This window comes from Jaculus jaculus, chromosome 6 (assembly GCF_020740685.1).
Source record: "Jaculus jaculus isolate mJacJac1 chromosome 6, mJacJac1.mat.Y.cur, whole genome shotgun sequence".
NCBI classification, from domain to species: domain Eukaryota; kingdom Metazoa; phylum Chordata; class Mammalia; order Rodentia; family Dipodidae; genus Jaculus; species Jaculus jaculus.
Window position 1 is genome coordinate 78233935 of NC_059107.1, and position 20987 is coordinate 78254921.

Genomic DNA, 20987 nt, shown 5'->3' on the forward strand with positions numbered 1-20987 from the left:
TCTAGGAACTTGTATGAAAGGACAGAATTAGAATATCCTAAGCTCCACACCCAAAAATCATTCTTAGCCCTAGGAATTCTACACCACTATTAACTTCCATTCTTTTTTGTTTTTGTTTTTGTTTTTGTTTTTCGAGGTAGGGTCTCACTCTGGTCCAGGCTGACCTGGAATTAACTCTGTCATCTCAGGGTGGCCTTGAACTCATGGCGATCCTCCTACCTCTGCCTCCTGAGTGCTGGGATTAAAGGCGTGTGCCACCACGCCCGGCTTTAACTTCTATTCTTTTTTTTTTTTTAATTATTTATTTATTTGAGACAGACAGACACTGAGAGAAAGACAGATAGAGGGAGAGAGAGAGAATGGGCGCGCCAGGGCTTCCAGCCTCTGCAAACGAACTCCAGATGCGTGCACCCCCTTGTGCATCTGGCTAACGTGGGACCTGGGGAACCGAGCCTTGAACCAGGGTCCTTAGGCTTCACAGGCAAGCGGTTAACTGCTACGCCATCTCTCCAGCCCTAACTTCTATTCTTTGGTCTTTGATCTTGGAGTTAAGAATATGTACAATCACAATTATTAACAAAGGCAGCACAGCCTGTTGACCAACTCTTCTCAGGGACAAAGCTTAAGAAGAATGGGAGCTGGGGCATATGCCTTTAATCCCAGCACTCGGGATGCAGAAGGGTTCGTAGTGAGTTTGAGGCCACCATGAGACTATATAGTGAATTCTAGGTCAGCCTGAGCTAGAGTAAAACCCCACCTCAAAAAACAAAACAAAACAGAATTGCTTTGTCATTTCCATCCATGATGTGTGGAGTAGGAACCACCAAACCTCTGTATCTAATTGAATAAAGGAACCCATTCAGGACCCTACCCACTAAATAAATAAATAACAAATAAATAAAACATTCTAGAAGAATGGGTTAAAAAAAAAAAAAAAGAATATGAGGCATGAGAATAAAGAACTCCCAGAGGACCCACACTAGATTATACAGAAAGCAGAAAGGAGTGCTTTTAAAAAGCAAGAACAGGCAAGAAGGGCACATTTCTCTGTCTGGGAAACAAAAAGAACAGATTTCTATATTCACTACCTTCCTACCTCCTATTGCTATAGGCATTACAAAGTCTAAGGGGAGGAGGAAGGGAAGGGCCTATAACATGGCATAGCAAAGCTAGAGTTATTAAGTGAGGCAGGCAGATGAAAGCATTGCTATGGACTTGGGTTTTTGTGGATCCTTAATGTCTCCCATCTTTAATAAAGAGCAAATGAAACCAAAGAATACTGCTATCTTGAGGTGGAAAACACTTTTCTATGGAGGCACAGAGATAGGAAAAAGTCTGCATAAAGAAAAAACACTGCTGACTCAGAAGAATAAAAGAGTGCACTTAGGTTACTGGCTGGAAGCTAGAGTGATAAATCCTCTGTTGTAGGTACTGGGGACATATGTGTGTGTGTGTGTGAAAAAGCATGTACATATGTGTGGCTTTTAGAAAAACTGACTTTATAAGTTCATGATATCAAACTAAATAGATTTAGTGAAATAAATAGAATTTAAAATGTGGGCAAGGATAGGATAATAAGACAAACAACAGTTTCTCAAAATCATATGCATTAAATTGTTTATATATATGACAGGTATACATAAAAGCCAAAAATATTAAGAACTTATAAAATTAGCACACTCCCTCCTTATCAGACATCTTAAGAAAGTTTCTTGCAACAAATTTTAGTATAATTATCTTTAGAAGTATGTTTAATACCAATTGTTGGATAACTCTCTCCACCAACGTAGTAAAGCTGATGTCCTGGCTTTCCCAATTGTCATACATGTACTTTACAAGTTTGGCAATTGCTTCTGTATCCGTTTCAGATTCAAAGTCATAGCCTTTACTTTCCTACCAATTGAAAAAAAGGAAATAGACACAATTAACATAATGAAATATATAATACTCAAAGGAATGACTTCATAGTGGATATAAAAATTCTTACTGTGATGAAATTATATTATCCAGTAAAAGTCATTAGCTATATATGACAATTTAGTAAATTGATAAGAGATACTATAATCTTAGCCAAAAGGCACAGAAGTTACTTACATGGCAACCTAAATTAAGTAAAATTTATGTTAAAGTGTCACAGTCAAATGTGCATAGTAGACCCTGCATTAGGTGGCAGAGAAAGTTTCCATCACTGAAAAAGGCTCTACTCGACAGCCCTGAGAAGGCACCATGACAACAAAGCTATTTGGGATAAAGCTCTGTCTTCTAATCTGTTCTAATTTTTCTTATCTGTCCCAGCTTTCTGAAAAACACCATACAGAACTAGCAAAGAAAAAGAAGTATCTTATAATGGCACGTCTGTCATGGTGGAAACCAAATGCCCTCTAATTGGACTTGAGGCCTGCTCCAGGAATACATCCCTGTTACCAAAAACTTAAAACAGGGGTAGTCATGAGCCCTAGGGGTGTAAAGTCTGCTGCTGACTGGCTAAATATAACTGCCCAGTAAGCACTTCTCTTAATTAATTATATATTATATTAATGCTACTTATATATATTAATGCTACTCTCACTTTTGGTAGAAAACCTTCTCTTTTCAGATGGCAGTGATCGTGGGATGACTCAGAAGGCATCATGGTGCTGGAAAGAAGTGACAGGAGTGCTCAGCACTGCAAAATCTCTGTCACACCCTCCAAGGCTCAGGGTCCATTGTGGAAGAAGCGGTGGAAAGAATGTAAGAGTCAAAGGAAGGGTAGGACTCCTTACAACGTGCTCCCTGCAGACACAAAATGGCCTGGATATCTATGACCTCACAGTGCCTGACACTACCTACACAAGACTGTCATAATAAGAGGAAAGATCATGACATCAAAATAAAAGAGAGACTGATTGAGAGGGGGAGGGGATATGATGGAGAGTGGAGTTTCAAAGGGGAAAGTGGGGGGAGGAAGGGCATTACAATGGGGTATTTTTTATAATCATGGAAGATGTTAATAAAAAAATCTTCACCAGCTATACATCTGATAGAGGATTAATATCTAGGATATACAAAGAACTCAAAAAGTTAAATAATAAGGAATCAAATAAGCCAATCAAAAAATGGGCTATGGAGCTAAATAGAGCATTCTCAAAGGAAGAAATACGAATGGCATATAAGCATCTGAAAAACTGTTCTATATCACTAGTCATCAGGGAAATGCAGATTAAAACTACATTGAGACTCCATCTAACTCCTCTCAGAATAGCTATCATCATAAAACAAATGACAGTAATTGCTGTCAAGGACACGGAAAAAGAAGAACCGTTCTACAGTGTTGGTGGGAATGCAAACTGGTCTAGCCATTGTGGAAATCAGTGTGGAGGTTCCTAAAATAGCTAAAGATTGATCCACCATATGACCTAACTATAGCACTCCTAGGCATATATCCTAAGGACTCATCTCATTTCCTTAGAAGTACGTGATCAACCATGTTTATTGCTGCTCAATTTATAATAGCTGGGAAATGGAACCAGTCTAGATGTCTCTCAACTGATGAGTGGATAATGAAGATGTGGCACATTTATACAATGGAGTTCTACTCAGCGGTAAAGAAAAATGAAGTTATGAAATTTGCAGAAAAATGGATGGATCTGGAAAGGGTTATACTAAATGAGGTAACCCAGGCCCAGAAAGCCAAGCGCCACATGTTCTCTCTCATATGTGGATCCTAGCTACAGATGATTGGGCTTCTGCGTGAGAAGGAAAATACTTAGTAGCAGAGGCCAGTGAGCTAGAAAAGAGATATAAAGGGAAGAGAAAGGAAGGGAGGAGGGTACTTAATAGGTTGGTATTGTATATATGTAAGTACAATGATTGCGATGGGGAGGTAATATGATGGAGAATGGAATTTCAAATGGGAAAGTGCGGGGGTGGGGGAGGGTATTACCATGGGATATTTTTTATAATCATGGAAAACGTTAATAAAAATTGTAAAAAGATTAAAAAAAAAGTTTCTTCAAAACAACTTTTTTGGGTGGGAAGGGGATCAGTGCTGGGGATGAAACCCAGGGACCTACTTGTAACATGTGTAATCAAGTGTCGTTCCACTGAGCTACAACCAAGCCCTAAAAAGTCCAATTTTAATGTCTGTCATTTATTAAAAAGTCAAATAATTATTTCCTTTTCAAATTAAAAAAATTAATTCCCTGGGCTACTGGGGTATTGTCCAGGAAGTCCTTATCCACTCTCATGGAGAGTTCCTATTTTTTCTTCCATTAGTCGAAGAGTTTCAGGTTTATATTGAGGTCTTTAATCCATTTGGAGTTGATTTTTGTATATGGCAAGGTGAGTGGGTCTAGTTTCAATTTTCTACATGTGGTGGTCCAATTTGTTCAGCTCCATTTGTTGAAGATGCTGTCTTTTCTCCAGTCTACATTATTAGCACCTTTGTCAAAGATCGAGTAGCTGTAGCTACTTAACCTATGGTCCAGGTCTTCAATTCTGTTCCATTGGTCTGTTTTTATGCCAGCATTATGCTGTTTTTGTTCTGTGGCTTTGTAGTATAGCTTTAGAACAGCTATAGTGATAACTCCAGAGGTGTTTCTTTTGCTGAGGATATGTTTAGATATCTTAGGCCTGCTGCCATTTCTTACAAATTTTGAGATCTTTTTTTTCTATCTCTGTGAAGAATGATGCTGGAATTTTTATTGGTATTGCATTAAATCTGAATATTGCTTTTAGTAGAACTGCCTATTCACAATATTAATTCTACCTATCCAGGAGCATGGGCGGTCTTTCCATCTGCTCAAGACCTCCTCAATTTCTTGAGCATTTTTATGTTTTCAATACATAGGTCTTTCATAACCTTTGCTAGTGTTATTCCAAAGTATTTAATTTTTTTATGGCTATTGAAAATGGAACAGCCTCACTGATTTCTTTCTCTTATATTTGTCCTTTGCATATAAAAAGGCCACTGACTTTTTTTTAAGGGTACTGATTTTTGTGTGTTGATTTTGTATCCTGCCACTTTGCTAACGGAATTAATCACCTTTAGAAATTTTGAGATAAAGACTTTTGGGTCACTTATATATAGGATCATGTCATCTGCAAATATAGCTAATCTGACTGCTTCTTTTCCAATGTGTATCCCTTTTATTTCTTTCTCCTGTCTCACTACATGGGCTGGGATTTCTAGTACTATGTTGAAGAGCAGTGGGGAGTGGGCACCCCTGTCTTGTTCCTGATCTCAGTGTGAACTCCTTGAGTTTTTCCCCATTAAGTATTGTTTGGGCTTTAGATGCTTTATATATAGCCTTTATTGTGTTGAGATATTAACCTTCCATGCCTATTCTCTCCAGCATTTTGATCATGAAATGATAATCTATTTTTTTCAAAGGCCTTCTCTGTATCAACTGAAATGAGCATGTGGTTCTTAACACAGAAAAGTCCAACAAATCACCACACCCTTGCAATCATCTTAGGAATTATTCAGTTATATCTAGACAATACGGCATAACCTAACAAACCACCCACAGTCTCTCCTTAGAAGTTATTTGCAAACGTGTGCCTCTTGAAGTCTCTTTACGTACCAAAAACTTTTTCAAGTCTTTGTAGTTGGTGATGATTCCATTGTGAATAACAATAAACTCTACAAGAGATAAAAGTATTAATGACCAAAAAGTGTAAGTCCAATAATTATCATAAATAGTTATGAACAGATTTTTTTTATTTATTTTTTATTTTTTTTATTTTTTTGGTTTTTCAAGGTAGGGTCTCACTCTAGCCCAGGCTGACCTGGAATTCACTATGTAGTCTCAGGGTGGCCTTGAACTCATGGTGATCCTCTTACCTCTGCCTCCCGAGTGCTGGGATTAAAGGCGTGCGCCACCACACCCGGCTAGGTTTTTTTATTTTTTATTTTTGTTTCTTTTTAGTATATTGAAGCAGGATCACATTCTAGCCCAGACTACCCTAGAATTCACAGTGATTTTCCTACCTAAGCCTCCTGAATGCTGGGATTAAAGGTGTGAGCCACTACTCCCACATGGACAGCTTCTTTGTTTCATTAATTTGTTTTGTTTATTTGTTTGTTTTAGAAATAGCATTTCATTATGTAGCCACACTAGCCTGGAATTTGCTAAGTAAATCAGGTTGACCTCAAACCTGTGATCCTCCAGCTGGGATTACAGACACATACCTCTATCCTGGCCAATTACTACATTTTCCTCAAGTCAAAAAGGTTGGTAACATGCCAGTAGTGTCAATGATCACCTCTGTCTTATTACTGGGTTATCATCAGGTACCTCAACAGCACTGTTTCAAGGCTCAATGGAAGCACACAATGCCAGTGGGCATGGGTATAAGGAAATAAACAGACCCCCAGGTTCTGCTACAGCAAAACTACTATCCCAACTTCACTGAAGAAAATCTCATGGGCTTGTTTCCTCATAAACTGAGAGGGCTAAACCCACCCTGTAATTCCTACTCTCTCCAGTGTAAGTTTAAAGTCTTTTCAATCTTAACCTGAGAAACACTGAGCTCAAGAACAAGTAACTACATAATCATTCAGAGAGCTAAGTTTACTTGCCTGTGGTCTCAAGTCCTGGAATGTCACATGAAAACATTATCACAGTATGTAATAAATATTTAGGGATAGGGGCTGGAGAGATGTGTTTAGCATTTAAAAGCACTTGACTACATAGTCTGCCATCCCAGGTTTAATTCCCTGGCACCCACATAAAGTCAGATGCAAACTGGTACATGCATTTGTGACCCCAATACCCTATGACAATGGGAGGAAGAACCAGGAGAATCCAAAGCTTTTACATGTCAGCTAATCTGTCATTAATTTGTAGCCTGCCAAGTATATCTGTAGCAGCGAAAGACCTTGTCTCAAAGGTGAAGCACAGATACCTTAAAGTCGTCCTCCGACCTCCACGCACAGGCTGTGGCATGCACACCCATATAGACATACACATAGTTAAATAAATTAGAAAAAGAAAGAGAATAGAACATAGTAAAATTAAAAAATAAAATAGAAAAGGGAAGGAAGGGAAGAAAACAGTTCGTTTAGCAGGCAAGGTGGCACACATATGTAATGTCAGGACTTAGAAGGTAGAGGCAGAAGGACTGATGCAAGCTTTAGGCCAACCTGATTTACATAATGAATTCCAGGCCAGCTAGTGAACCTATTTCCTTTAAGAAGAAATTACATATATGACACATTAAATGTAACAGGAATAGATGCAATTAGCAAGATCCAGGCTACAGGAAACTCACAGGATAAACACAGTAAACTACAGGGAAGAGAAAAAGATGAGGACCTACATATTGATATTGAAGAGTTAACAATCTATAATGAGCTATCTACTGGGGTTCCAAAATAATCTAGGCAGAAAGAGAATAGATAAACTTAATTGATCCTGTATTGCACAAATGTTGAAGCTGGATGATGTGCCAGGTTCTGTGAGCGCTTATTTCTAAATATACTTAAATCTTTTCAGATGAAAATAACAACAAAGCCCTTCATTCTTCTCCCATTATTAGCCTTCTGTAATCACTTCAAAGCACACAGAATGTCTTCATACCATTATTTTTATCAGAGCGCTGGGGGTGACTATTAACAGGACTGGGTTCGCCATGAGTTGCCCAACGGGTATGAGCAATTCCAAGGTGTACATCAAATTCTATATCCAAATCCATATCCTGTTGTTCTTTAAAAGATAAAATGAAAAAAATGCCAGTATTTAACAATGCTGTACAGACACTAAGACTTGTACTAAATATAATTATAGCAGTACTCCACAACCCACAAGACACACTTCAAGGCACCTAGCTGATGCCTGACACTGCACATAGTACCAAACCCTCTATCAGCATGCATTTCCTATCACCCAAACTTTACCTTTCTCCACCTTAACAAAACACCTACATACCCTGTAGCTGTAACATTTTTACCTTGAGGTCCAAGTCTAGCGTAAGTTTCTTTCTTCACAGTTTTAGACAAAAGGTTCATCTTTACCAGAGATCACAATTTTCCTATTTTCCTTGTTATGTAGAGAACTTTCACCTTTTGACTCAAAGGAAGCACTTTTTGGCTTCTCTTTTGCACATGTAAATTTGCCAGCAACAACACTATTAAGTAAAAACCACCATCAAGTGAAGACACAAGAACAAGGCCACCTATGAAAGGCCATTCCTCAGGATGGTGGTTCTTCTGAAGCTTCCTCACCTGAAGATACATCCATTTGCTCCAAACCCAATGTATCTAACTTCCTTGCCTTGCTGCTATTTATTTGTGTTTGTTTTTAATTTTTGAGGCAGGGTCTCATTCTACCCCAGCTGGCCTTAAACTCACTCATGACAACCCTCAGTACTGGATTATGAAGTGTGAGCAACACATCTAGCTCCCTAAGGTTGTTTTTAAAGCCCAGACACAATTTGAAGCCAGTCAAAGCAACAACAAAATTACTATCCTTCCTTTCCCTCAATCTTGAGAATTATACTCAGAACAGGTCCCCAAATATGGGGCATTTGGTGGAGAAGGAAAATGGCAGGGGACAAAAACCAAGCTAAGTACATTACTGTGAACTTCTTCATCCAGTGCCTTAACTTTTCCTTTCTTCTTAATGAGCTGGATTTTACAAGCATTGGCTTCCCAGTCTTTGTCATTTCCTCCGTCAACACCCACACCTAAATCAGCAAAAGACAAAAGAGGAAAATTTAGAAATTGGCTATTGCTAAGATTATCAATTGAAGCACTACTTTTTTAAAAAAAATTATTTATTTATTTGAGAGAAAGAGAGAATGAGAATGGGCATGCCAGGGCCTTCAGCTGTTACTAATGAACTCCCAACACATGTGACACTTTGTGCATTTGGCTTACATGGGTTCTGAGGAATAGAACCTGGATCCTTAGGCTTCATAGACAAGCTCCTCCATCTCTCCAGCCCAAGGCATTCCTTTTAATTTAGGAAACTTGCATTTTTATTTTATTAATTTACCAACTTAAAGTTTACTACATTATCTATTACGTGTCAAAAAGCCAGGCATAGTGACGTACTTCTTTAATCCCAACAGTTGGGAGTCAGAGATAAGAGGATCTCCATGAGTTCAAGGCCACCCTGAGACTAAATAGTGAATATGAGGCTACAGAGAGATCCTACCTGGAAAAAAAAAAGAAACAGGAAGGCTAAGGGAGATGGGGGAGACAAAGAACTAATTCTAAGTTATATAAATAATTGTTCTATGTTATAAATTACATTAAGTGTCTCAGGTCACAACTGGAATACAATGGAGAAATACAAAAGAGACACACACATACACCAGAAATGGGAAAATAAGGGATAGTTGGGAAGATATCTTTTGAGATTCTACCTAAGTTGTTTGAGTTATCCTGAAGGCCAAGGTAGTAGCAAAAGTGCAGCAAAGCCAAAATGCATAGGGCATGATTTAAAGAAGCAATGAAGATAGTGGGGCAGAAGGCACTGGAAATGAAGTGAGATGGCTAAAGTATAGAATACCTCCCAGGAACTATAGCATGATTACCAAGAGATACATAGAACAGAACAAAGTTTAGGTGAGGATTGCAGTGTATTCAGTTTAGTTTTGAACAGGTAAAATGTTTAACCTGTAAGAAATTTCTGGAGCAGCTGAAAACACAGGCCTACAACTGAGGAAATATACTAGATTAGAAATATGTAAGAAAACCAAGCAGGGTGACTCATACCTGTAATCTCAACACTCAGGAGGCTGAGGAAGGAGGATTGCTGTGAGTTTAAGGTCAGTGTGGGCTTCAAAGTAGACCCTATCTCAAAAACTTTGCCAGGCATTGTGGCGCACTTGGAAGGCAGAGATGTAGGAGGATCACTATGAGTTCAAGGCCACCCTGAGACTACATAGTGAATTCCAGGTCAGTGTGCAACCCTTCCTCAGGAAAAAAACAAAAAACAAGGATTATAAGTCACAAAGTATACAAAACAAGAAAGCACACTGAAGAATTTTCAAAGATGGGTTGGGAAGTTTATGCCTAAAATCTCGGCCTTTGGAAAATTCAAGTAGAATAACTGGAAGTTCAAGGCCAGCCAGGGCTACAAACTATGAACCTCTTTCAAAACAACAAAAACCCTTAAAAAGCACTCTTAGTTAAGCTCTAGACAGAAGGAGCCTCCAAAGTTTACAGAAAATCAAGGCTGTGGAGATGGCTCAACAGCTAAAGGCAACTGCTTGCAAAGCCTGCTGGCCCTGGGTGTAATTCCCCAGCACCCAGTACCCACATAAAGCCAAATGAACAAAGCAACATGTGTCTGAAGTTCATTTGTAGTGAAAGGAGGCCCTGGTGCACCCTTTCTCTCTCCCCCCAGTCAATAATCCTATCTTCCTTATGTCATAAAACTTGCTCCTTTCTGTGGTTTAAGGTCTTAAAGAATTGATTTTTGAATGCAGCATTAGTTCCCTATGGGTATATGTCTGTGGGGTTTCTTTGTTTCTTTTTGACCTTTTTGTGATTTTTTTCCCCCCAGAGCTGAGGACTGAACCCAGGGCCTTGAACTTGCTACGCAAATATTCATTCACTGAGCTAAATTCCTAACCTCTAAAAGTTATGTTCTTTTTTCATTTTGTTTTTTCAAGGTAGGGTTTTACTCTAGTCCAGGCTGACCTGGAACTCACACTGTATACTTAGGCTGGCCTCAAACTCAAAGTGATCCCCCTCATATCTTCTTTTTTTAAATTTTTATTTATTTGAGAGTGACAGACAGATAAAGAGGCAGAGAGAGAGAATGGGCACACCAGGGCCTCCAGCCACTGCAAATGAACTTCAGATGCATGCACCCCCTTGTGCATATGGCTTATGTGGGTCCTGGGGAATTGAGCCTCGAACTGGGGTCCTTAGGCTTCGCAGGCAAGCGCTTAACCACTAAGCCATCTCTCTAGCCCATGTCTTCTTTAAAACACAAACAAACAAAAGAAACCCATAATCAGCATCCAAGTGAGGAGCTAAGGAAGGAGAACTGTGAGAACAAAGGAACTAGATCCTACCTCGAAAAAGAAAAAAAAAAAAAATATATATATATATATATATATATTTTTTTTAAGCAAGGCATGGTAGTGTCAGCCTGGACCAGAATGAGCCCCTATCTCGAACCCCCCCTCCAAAAAAGAAATTATTATAAGAACAAAGGAACTGGGCAGGGATACTCAGTGGGTGAGCCCTCCCATACCATGTGCCAAGCCCTAGGTTCATCTTCAGTCCCACTAAAAATGGAACTTAGGATCTGACACTGATAACTAAGCTCTGAAAAGACCTACTTGCAGGGCTGGCCCGTGGCTATCATCTGGAATCTTAGACGTCAGACTCCCCACAACCTCCATGTCGGAACCTTTCATACAAACTGGGGCTTAGGCAGAATGTCTACCTTTCCTCTGCTAGCCCCACTGGGAAAATGTTGCTCTGGGCTTTGAATGACAATAAGCTCTCTGGTAGGTGACATTTCACATGTGCTATTACAACTTACTGCTAGGGAATTAAAGTATGTCCTGCATTACCACCAGAAGATGCCACTTGAAAGCTGTGCCTGCTTTCCTCTAGATCTCACCTCCTACCCTTTAACTTTTCCTGATTTTGCTTTGAGTCTTTTGCTATTTCAGATAGACAGGAGTGCAACCATATGCAGAGACTCATGAGTCACCAGAGGCAATCGCAAAATCTGAGCACTTCATAGGCCCCAACACAGGGAGAGCTAGCTCCACATAGACCACCAGAAACTTGACTTGTCATTTACATAAATCGAAGAATTGTAGATGAGGATGTAAGCTCAGTGGTAGTATTGCTACTTTGTGCAAATGGCTCAACATGCACAATAGGAACAGGCCCTGGGTTTGATTCCCCAACACCACAGGGAAAAAAAAAAAAAAAGAATCTCATTATCTCATGTTTATACAGAAAACATGAATAAGTAGAGAAAAAGAATTTATAAAATAAGGCATTCAACTGCCCCATGATTTGTGTTTTATAGTAACAATCTTTTTTTTTTTTTGGTTTTTTGAGGTAGGGTCTCACTCTAGCCCAGGCTGACCTGAATTCACTATGGAGTCTCAGGGTGGCCTCGAACTCACAGCAATCCTCCTTCCTCTGCCTCCTGAGTGCTGGGATTAAAGACGTGCACCACCACACCCGGCTTATAGTAACATTCTTAAAAGCAATTACAAGAAGCAAAATCCCACACAAATGATAATACTATTGAAATGATATAAAAAAGCCCCTTAGACATGAAAGATAAAAATTCTTCAGATTTAGATTTACAAGATAACAAAACATGAGTCTAGTCTCATAGAAATAATAAAAACTCTACTTAGATTCAAGAATCACAGAAAACCCTTAATATTTTTAAAAGGAATACCAGCAGAATCATATCCTCTGTACTCCAGTCTCTGAAGGCCTTTGATTAGGGTCTCCAAGATTTCTCGTCTTGTGCGAGGAACATGGTAGTTTAAGTAAGCAAAAATACCTGCAAAAAAAAAAAAAAAAAACACAAATGTAACAAAGTTCTGGTGAATGAATGAATCAAAATTGATATAATGTTTAGGATTTGCAAAAAATGCAAAGTTAGAGTTCAACTTTTAAAAAATATTAAGTATTCTCAAGTAAAGAGAGAGAAAAGAGAGAAAGAAAATGGGTACACCAATGCCTCCAGCAGCTGCAAACTCCAGGCAAATATATCACTTTGTACATCTGGCTTTACATGAGTACTGGGGAATCAAACCTGGGTCATTAGGCTTTGCAGGCAAATACTTTAACCACTGGCCATCTCTCCAGCCCCAAGAGTTCAACGTTTTTAAATAGCATTCATTCATTCGAGGTGAAGAGAGTGAGCATGGGTGCACTAAAGCTTCCTGCTGCTGCAAACGAACTCCAGACATGTGTGCCACTTGGTGCAATTAGCTTTACATGGTGCGGTAGTTTGAATAGATGCCCCCAATATATTCTCTGCTATATACGTGTACTGGGGAATTGAACCCAGGGCAGCAGACTTTGCAAACAAGTACCTTTAGCAGCTGAGCCATCTCCCCAGCTACAGAGTTCACTTTTAAAAGAAGAAATCTTCATTTAAAATTGTTTAAAGTAGTGAAACTTTTAAAGTGGAATTCTTGTAAGAACAAAATAAAATGATTACTAAATAAGTAAAAATAAAATGATAAGCATGTTCAAAGAAGCTTACAACATTAATCACTATTTTCCTTGGCTGCAATTTTGTCACTGAAATTAAATTTTTAAAAACTGGGTAAATCTGTGAGTTCCATTCTGTATATTCACATCTATAATCCTTGCACAAAGGAAGCTGAGACAGGATTGCCATAGTTCAAGGCAAGCTACAGAGTGAGTTCTTAGTCAGCCTGGTTAAGTAGAGTGAGACCCTGCCCAAATATAAAAAAGGGGGTCTGGGTAGATGGCTCAGTGGTTAAAGGCACTTGCTTGCAGAGCCTACCAGTTCAATTTCAATTCCCAAGCCATCCATAAAAAATGTCTCAAGTGTTTGGTGTACACACATACACATACACACACACACACACGCAAATAAACTTTTAAAAGTTCTAAAGTAAGTAGTTTATATAACAGTTTCTACAAAACTATATAGAGTAATTTTGCTTATTTCCAATGACCATACTATCAGTATTAGTTAGAAATAAATAATAATGTGAAGATTTACAACTTGGTTCCCTTTTCAGAGATGAGAGTACATACTGGGCAAGTGCTTTACCATTCAACCACACACCAGGCCAAAAATTTAATGTCATAAAATGGTCTGAATCACTACTAGCAAAAGATATCACCATACATTAACCCTTGAAAATTCAGGAAAAAAGAAAAATCATTTAGAAAGACAAAACTAGAAATAAAGGACTAGTACTACAATGTAAAGTGAACTGGAGAAGCATCAAAAGAACAGAACACTATGAAGGAAATGTCTATTCTAGGAACAGAGTATGGAAATGACCTGAGGCTATCCAAGAGCACGCTCTGGCCAAGTGAACACAGTTTAAATGTATAAAAATGCTGAAGCCAGCCGGGCTTGGTAGTTCACGCCTTCCATCCCAGCACTCGGGAGGCAGAGGTGGGAGAATCACCATGAGTTCGAGACCGCCCTGAGACTACATAGTGAGTTCCAGGTCAGCCTGGGCTAGAGTGAGACCCTACCTCGAAAAACCAAAATAATAATAATAATAATAAAGTTTTGAAGCCCTGGATATGTGAAAACACGAGCTCAAGCTACTTACTTAGGAAAGAACTTTCCATTTACTTAACTACATTTGTAGCTGGGCATGGTGGCATACTCCTTTAATCCCAGCATTTGGGAGGCAGAGGTAGAAGGATCACTGTGGTTGGAGGCTACCTTGAGACCACATAGTAAATTCCAGGTCAGCCTGGACTACAGTGAGACCCCACCTTGAAAATAAAATTTAAAAAAAAAAAAACCTACATTTGTAATCATTCTGCTAATTCTTTTTTTAAAAAAAATTATTTTGTTCATTTTTTATTTATTTGAGAGCAAAAGACAGAGCAAGAAAGACAGATAGAGAGACAGAGAGAATGGGCACACCAGGGCCTCCAGCCACTGCAAAGGAACTCCAGGGGCATGCGCCCCTTGTGCATCTGGCTAACGTGGGTCCTGGGAAATCAAGCCTTGAACCAGGGTCCTTAGGCTTCACAGGCAAACGCTTAACCACTAAGCCATCTCTCTACCCCATTCTGCTGATTCTAAATGGGCTTAAATTCATTCTCTGGGACAGAACTTCAGAGGGAATAGTCTTCCTCTACACCTGATTTCTACAGAGTGTGGTCCCACTGAAATATTTCAGCAAAGGGAAAGGTTAGATGTACGTCCAATCAGTGCAGCACAATGTTCAAAATAAACTATTAAGGCTTAAAAGAAATCCATACTATAAAATTAAAATCCAATGTAATTAAAAAACTCCCCTGCAAAAGTGTCATGCTTTTGTATGCTATTAAATCATCTCACTTTCACAGCACCACCCCATTTTAGCAAAGATAGAGCATATATTATACATAAAAAGACAGACACTGAGTTTTGTGACATGTCAGAAATAGCAAAGTGTAGCTCAGGGAACTTCAAAACGAGTGCGATGGCATTTCTAAGGTGCCAGTGACCTCAGCATAGGAATGAGCACTACTAACCCAATCCCAAGAGCTCTCCTGAGCAGAAGCCAGAGGGCAGAAGGGTCCAAAACCAACTATCTCCACCTTTAGTTAGAAGCATGAGGGCCTGGGTTTCTGTTGTTACTGTTGTTCCTTTGTAAACCATTTGTAACACCACTGCAAGTCAAACTTCATTTGTTGTACTTTCATTCCTATATGTCACTGACTTTTGATTAAGATTAAACAGAGATAACTATCCCTTAAACCCCAAATAGATGCTTTAAATATATCATTAAGAGAGAATACGGCCTGGTGTGGTAGCACACACCTTTAATCCCAACACTTGAGAGGCAAAGGCAGGAGATCAATGTGAGTTCCAGGCCACCCTGAAACTACATAGTAAATTCCAGGTCAGTCTGGGCTAGAGTGAGACGCTACCACAAAACAGTAATAAAAATAAAAAAAGAAAGACTAGAGGGCTGAGCAAGGCCTTGGGTTCAATTCTCAGCAGCACCAGAGGGGAAAAATAAATACATACATCACACGTACAGAGAGAGAGACAGACAGACAGACAGACAGAACCAGGAGGGAAAACAAAAGGAAGGAGAGCATGAGGGAAACAGACAAAATAATAGAGAGGGTGGGGGAAACCTTTTTTTCCAAAATAATACCCTATCAAAAAGAAAAAAAGCCTGGCCTTTAATCCCAGCCCACTGTGTGTTCAGAACTGACTCACACAGACTGCTCCCTTTCTGCCTCAGATGTATGAAGATGTGAGCCAGTTACCATGCTTTCTCCACCATGACCAATGTTCTCCTTGAAATTGTAAGCCAAAATAAACCCTTTCCTCCCATAAGATGCTTATGATCAAGTGTTTTGAGTCAGCAATGAGAAGGTAACTGCTACATATGCATACAACTTACAATGATCATATCCATCTACTCTTCTCTTATGCAGAACGCCCCCCCCCCCATTCCATTCGGTACTTCAAAAAGGTTGGCTTAATAGTTTCCATAGGGGAATGAGTATTTGCCATTCTACGTTTGGCTTATTTCATTCAGCACGATGTCCTGCAGTTTCACCCATGTTCCTGCAAATTACAGGACTTCATTCTTTTATGACTGCGTAGCATTTCATTATATAAATATGTATCACATTTTTTCTTATTTATTCATTTGCTGAAGGATATCTAGGTTGAGTCCATACTCTCACTGTTAGGAAAAGTGCTACGTTGAATATGGGGTTGTAAGTATCACACTGGCATAAAGATTTCATGTCATATCCATTAGAAGAAATGTTGGATCATATACTAGTTCTAATTTTAGTTTTTTTGAGACACCTCCATGTTGTTTTCAAAAATGCCTATATTAACCAAAATAAAAATAAAAATAAAAAGACCAGGCATGGTGACACATGCCTTTAATCCCAGCACTCAAAAGGCAGAAGTAGGATGATCACCATGAGTTCAAGGTTACCCTGAGACTACAAAGTGAATTCCAGGTCAGCATGGGATACAGTGAGGCCCTACCTCGAAAAACCAAAAGGAGATATCTGGGTAAGATGGCGGCACAGTAATCATGCCAAACGAGCATAGGGAGGGACTTAAGCAAAACCACAGGAAAATATACTCTTCTTCCAAAAGTAAAGGTATACAAGTTATTATGGGTCAGGGCACAGAAGCAGTAGAGACCAAGATCTACCAGAAAGGAGACTAGCCAGAATCCCGCCCCTGCTGAGTCACTTGCCGCTGATCCACACCAGACTTCCGGCACTCTCCCATCCCCCAGTTGTCAGAACAGCAACCCTCCAGAGAAGGCACTCACTCAGCCCTCAGTGGCAGGGCATCCAGCAGAGCTGATCAGAGCACCAGTTACACAGCACAACACAGAGGGATTAAGGTGGGCATTCAGGCCTGTGAGAGTGGAAGCCACCCCAAAAGGCTGACTGACAAAAAAGCAGGCCTGCACTGGAAGTGCTAATCTCTCTTTCCATGTCAGGGCAGGTTATGGGTTACATATTCTTGGTTGGCTTTACCATTCTCAATTAAGTTGTAGTTGGGGATTGACTATTGTGCCTTTGATGCTTTTAGACTTATAGGGCCTTTGTCTTTTTCTTCTGTCATTACTGGGGGCAGGGTGTGATTCAGACCCAGGCTGACCTAAAACCTACTTCAGAACAGAAATCTCAACCTCCCAGCTGATAGGATTAAGGGTGTAGAACAACACACATCCTTAAGTACTTTGGCATTATAAGGTTATCTGTTTGGTTTAATCCCCACACTTGCATACTCTGTGCTGGTTTTTACTGAATGTGTATATTGCTCAACTGAATTTTAAAATTTCCCAGTAAATTGTTCTACCCAAGCTACTAAAATACTTGAATATCAGGCAAACTCAACACCTAGGATTACTTCTGCAGGTGGATTAGAGTACAAGAGCTACACATGGCACCTTAAACTCTGTGGTGGTTTGATTCAGGTGTCCCCCATAAACTTAGATGTTCTGAATGCTAGGTTCCCAGCTGATGGAGGTTTGGGAATTAACGCCTGCTGGAGGTGGGTTTATGGGTGCTATACCCAGTTTCCCCTTGCCAGTGTTTGGCCCACTCTCCTCTTGAAATGGTCTACCTTATGTTGGCCAGGGGGTGATGTCCACCATCTGCTCATGCCATTGTTTTCTCTGCCATTATAGAGCTTCCCCTCAAGCCTGTAAGCCAAAATAAACTTTTTTTTTTCCCACAAGCTACTCTAGGTTGGGTGATTGCTACCAGCAATGCGAACCTGACTGCAAAAAAACTCCTACCCTGAAGTATATAAAGTTGGATCTCCACATTTAAGAACACTGCAGATAGTTACAAAACCCAAGCATCAAATCAACTCAGGATGCAAAAATCATTACATTATAATATAAGAAACACAAAGAATCCAGACAATACAATCCCACCAAAAATTATAAATATGCCGGGTGTGGTGGTGCACACCTTTAATCTTAGCACTCAGGAGGCTTTGTAGGATTTGCTGAGAGTTTGAGGCCAGCCTGAGACTACATAAAGAATTCCAGGTCAGCCTGGGCCACAGCAAGATCCTACCTTGAAAAAACAAAACAAAAATCCATCAGAAATGATCCCCCAATGAGATGGTTTTAGATGAGATGCCTGACAAAGATTTCAAAAAAAAAATATTATCTATACTCAAAGAAATCAAAGAAGAAAACAAGGAATTACAGAAGAAAATAAACTCCTGAAAGAGAACACAGAAAAACCAGTTTAATGAAATAAGGAGGTCATTACAAGTCATAAGTAAGGAAATGGTGAAGAAAAACCAGGCAGAAATACAAGCACTGACAAACACAGTAAGACTTAAAAAACACTGTGGAAAGTCTCACCAGTAGAATGGATGAAGAAGAGAATAGAGTATCTAAACTAGAAGACCAGGTGGCAGACCTAATACTGTCCAACAAAGAGAAAGACAAGCTAATAGGAAAGCATGAATGGGAATTTCAAGATATTTAGGACACTATGAAAAGATCAAACATAAGAATGCAGGATATAGTAGAAGAATTTCACTTCAAAGGCATAATAGGCAATTTGAACAAAATCAAAGAAGAAAATTTCCCCCAAACTGGGAAAGAGATACAGGAAGCTTTTATAACACCAAACAGACAAAACCTCGAAAGAACCTCTCCTCCCTATCTTATAATTAAACTACCAAACACACAAACCAAAGAAAATATACTGAATGCAATCAGAGAGTAGAATCAAGTCACTTATAAAAGCAAGCTCATCAGGATCACAGCAGATGACTCAACACAAACTTTATTTATTTATTTATTTTGAGAGAAAGAGGCAGAGAGGGAGAGAGGAGAGAGGGAGGGAGAATGGGCTCGCCAGGGACTCCAGCCACTGCAAACGAACTCCAGATGCATTCATTCCCTTGTATATCTGGCTTATATAGGTCCTGAAGACTCAAATCAGGATCCTTTGGCTTTGCAGGCAAATGCCTTAACTGCTAAACCATATCTCCTGCCCCTCAACACAAACTTTAAAAAGCCAAAAGGGCCAGACATGGTGGCACATGCCTTTAATCCCAGCACTTGGGAGGCAGAGGTAAAAGGATCTCCATGAGTTCCAGGCCACTCTGAGACTACACAGTGAATTCCAAGTCAGTCTGAGCTACAGTGAAATGCTACATCGAAAACCAAACAAAAAGACAGAAGGGCTTGGAATGATGTATTCCAAGTTCTGAAAGACAACTGTCAACCAAGATTACTTTATTGGCAAAGCTATCTATCAAAATTGATGGAGAAATAAGGACATTCTACAACAAAAACAAGCTAAATGTATTTATGACAACTAAACCAGCTCTACAGAAAATACTTGAAGGAACATGAAGGAATCCTTCATGCTGAAGAGAAAGCAAAGCACACACATGAGGAAATAGGAAAAAAGAAACCATACTAAAATAACAGTCAAAACAAGCAAGTAAAGGGAAAACAGGAAGCACTACAAAATAAGAATGGCGAGAATAAATACATACCTTTAAATAATAACTCTTAATATCAATGGCCTCAATGCCCCAACCAAAAGACACAGGCTTGCAAACTGGATTAAAGCCAGGATTCCTGCTGTTTGTCGCCTCCAGGAAATTCGTCTCTCAATATAGGATAGACAGTGTCTTAGGGAGAAAGGATGGAAAATTCAGCAAATGGGCCTAGGAAACAAGCAGGGATTGCTACCTTAATATCTGGCAGGACAGAGTTCAAACCAACATTATTAGGGAGGAAAGATAAAGAAGGTCACTTTATACTGATTAGAGGAACATTCCAACAGGAGGACATTACAATACTAAACATATATGCACCTAACATGAGGGCTCCCAATTTCATCAAACAAACACTTTTGGACTTAAGTTCACAGATAACTCCAAATACGACTGTACTAGGTGACATCAATACCCACTCTCATCAATTGACTGGTCATCCCGGCAAAAATAAGGAGAAAGACATCTGGATTAAATGATGTCACAGAACAAATGGGCCTAGCAGATATCTAGAGAACAATCCATCCAAATGCTGCATAATATCCACTTTTCTAAACTAGACCATATATTAAGGCACAAAGCAAATCTTAACAAATACAGGAAAATTGAAATAATCCCTTATACTCTATCCGACCACAATGGGATTAAAATACAAAAAGAAAAACTACAGAGCATACACAAACCAAATAGAGACTAAACAGTACACTACTGAATGATGATGAGTGGATCACTGAAGAAACCAAAAAGGAAATCAATAAATTTACAGTATCAAATAATAATGAGAATACAACAAACCAAAAACTTTGGGACACAATGAAGGCAGTCCTAAAGAAATTTATACCTCTAAGTGCCAATATTAAGAAATTAGGGAGTTCACATCAAAAAAGAAATCATTGAATTCATAGACTCAAATGATGAGAATACAACATACCAAAACCTCTAGGACACAATGATGGTAGTCCTAAAAGGAGTATTTATAGCTCTAAGGGCCTATATGAAGAAATTAGAGAGTCCACAAGTAAACAATTTAATGCTTCACCCTAATGCTTTGGAAAAAGAACAAGGCAAACCAATAATCAGTAGATGGCAAGAAATAATAAAGATTAGGGCAGAAACTAATGAAATACAAACAAACAAAAAAAAATTCAAAAAATCAATGAAAAAAAGAGTAAGTTCTTTGGAAGGATAATCATGATTGATAAACCCTTAGCACCATTACAACAGATATCGAAGAAATTCAGAAAATCAAGAGACATACTTTAAGAATATGTACACCTCTAAGTTTGAAAATCTGAAAGAAAGGAATAACTTCATTGATTT

General features: G+C 39.1%; 1 protein-coding gene across 1 annotated transcript in view; it reads right to left on the reverse strand.

Moving 5' to 3' along the window:
* Gfpt1 (glutamine--fructose-6-phosphate transaminase 1) overlaps positions 1–20987 on the reverse strand; it is a 114231-nt gene that overhangs the window by 61673 nt on the left and 31571 nt on the right. The window contains exons 2-6 of the mRNA XM_045151882.1: positions 12375–12482; positions 8560–8667; positions 7563–7688; positions 5565–5623; positions 1759–1893 (exon numbers count right to left, since the gene is read on the reverse strand). Of these exons, the coding sequence (XP_045007817.1) occupies positions 1759–1893; positions 5565–5623; positions 7563–7688; positions 8560–8667; positions 12375–12482 (536 nt within the window). The remainder of the gene's footprint in view (positions 1–1758; positions 1894–5564; positions 5624–7562; positions 7689–8559; positions 8668–12374; positions 12483–20987) is intronic.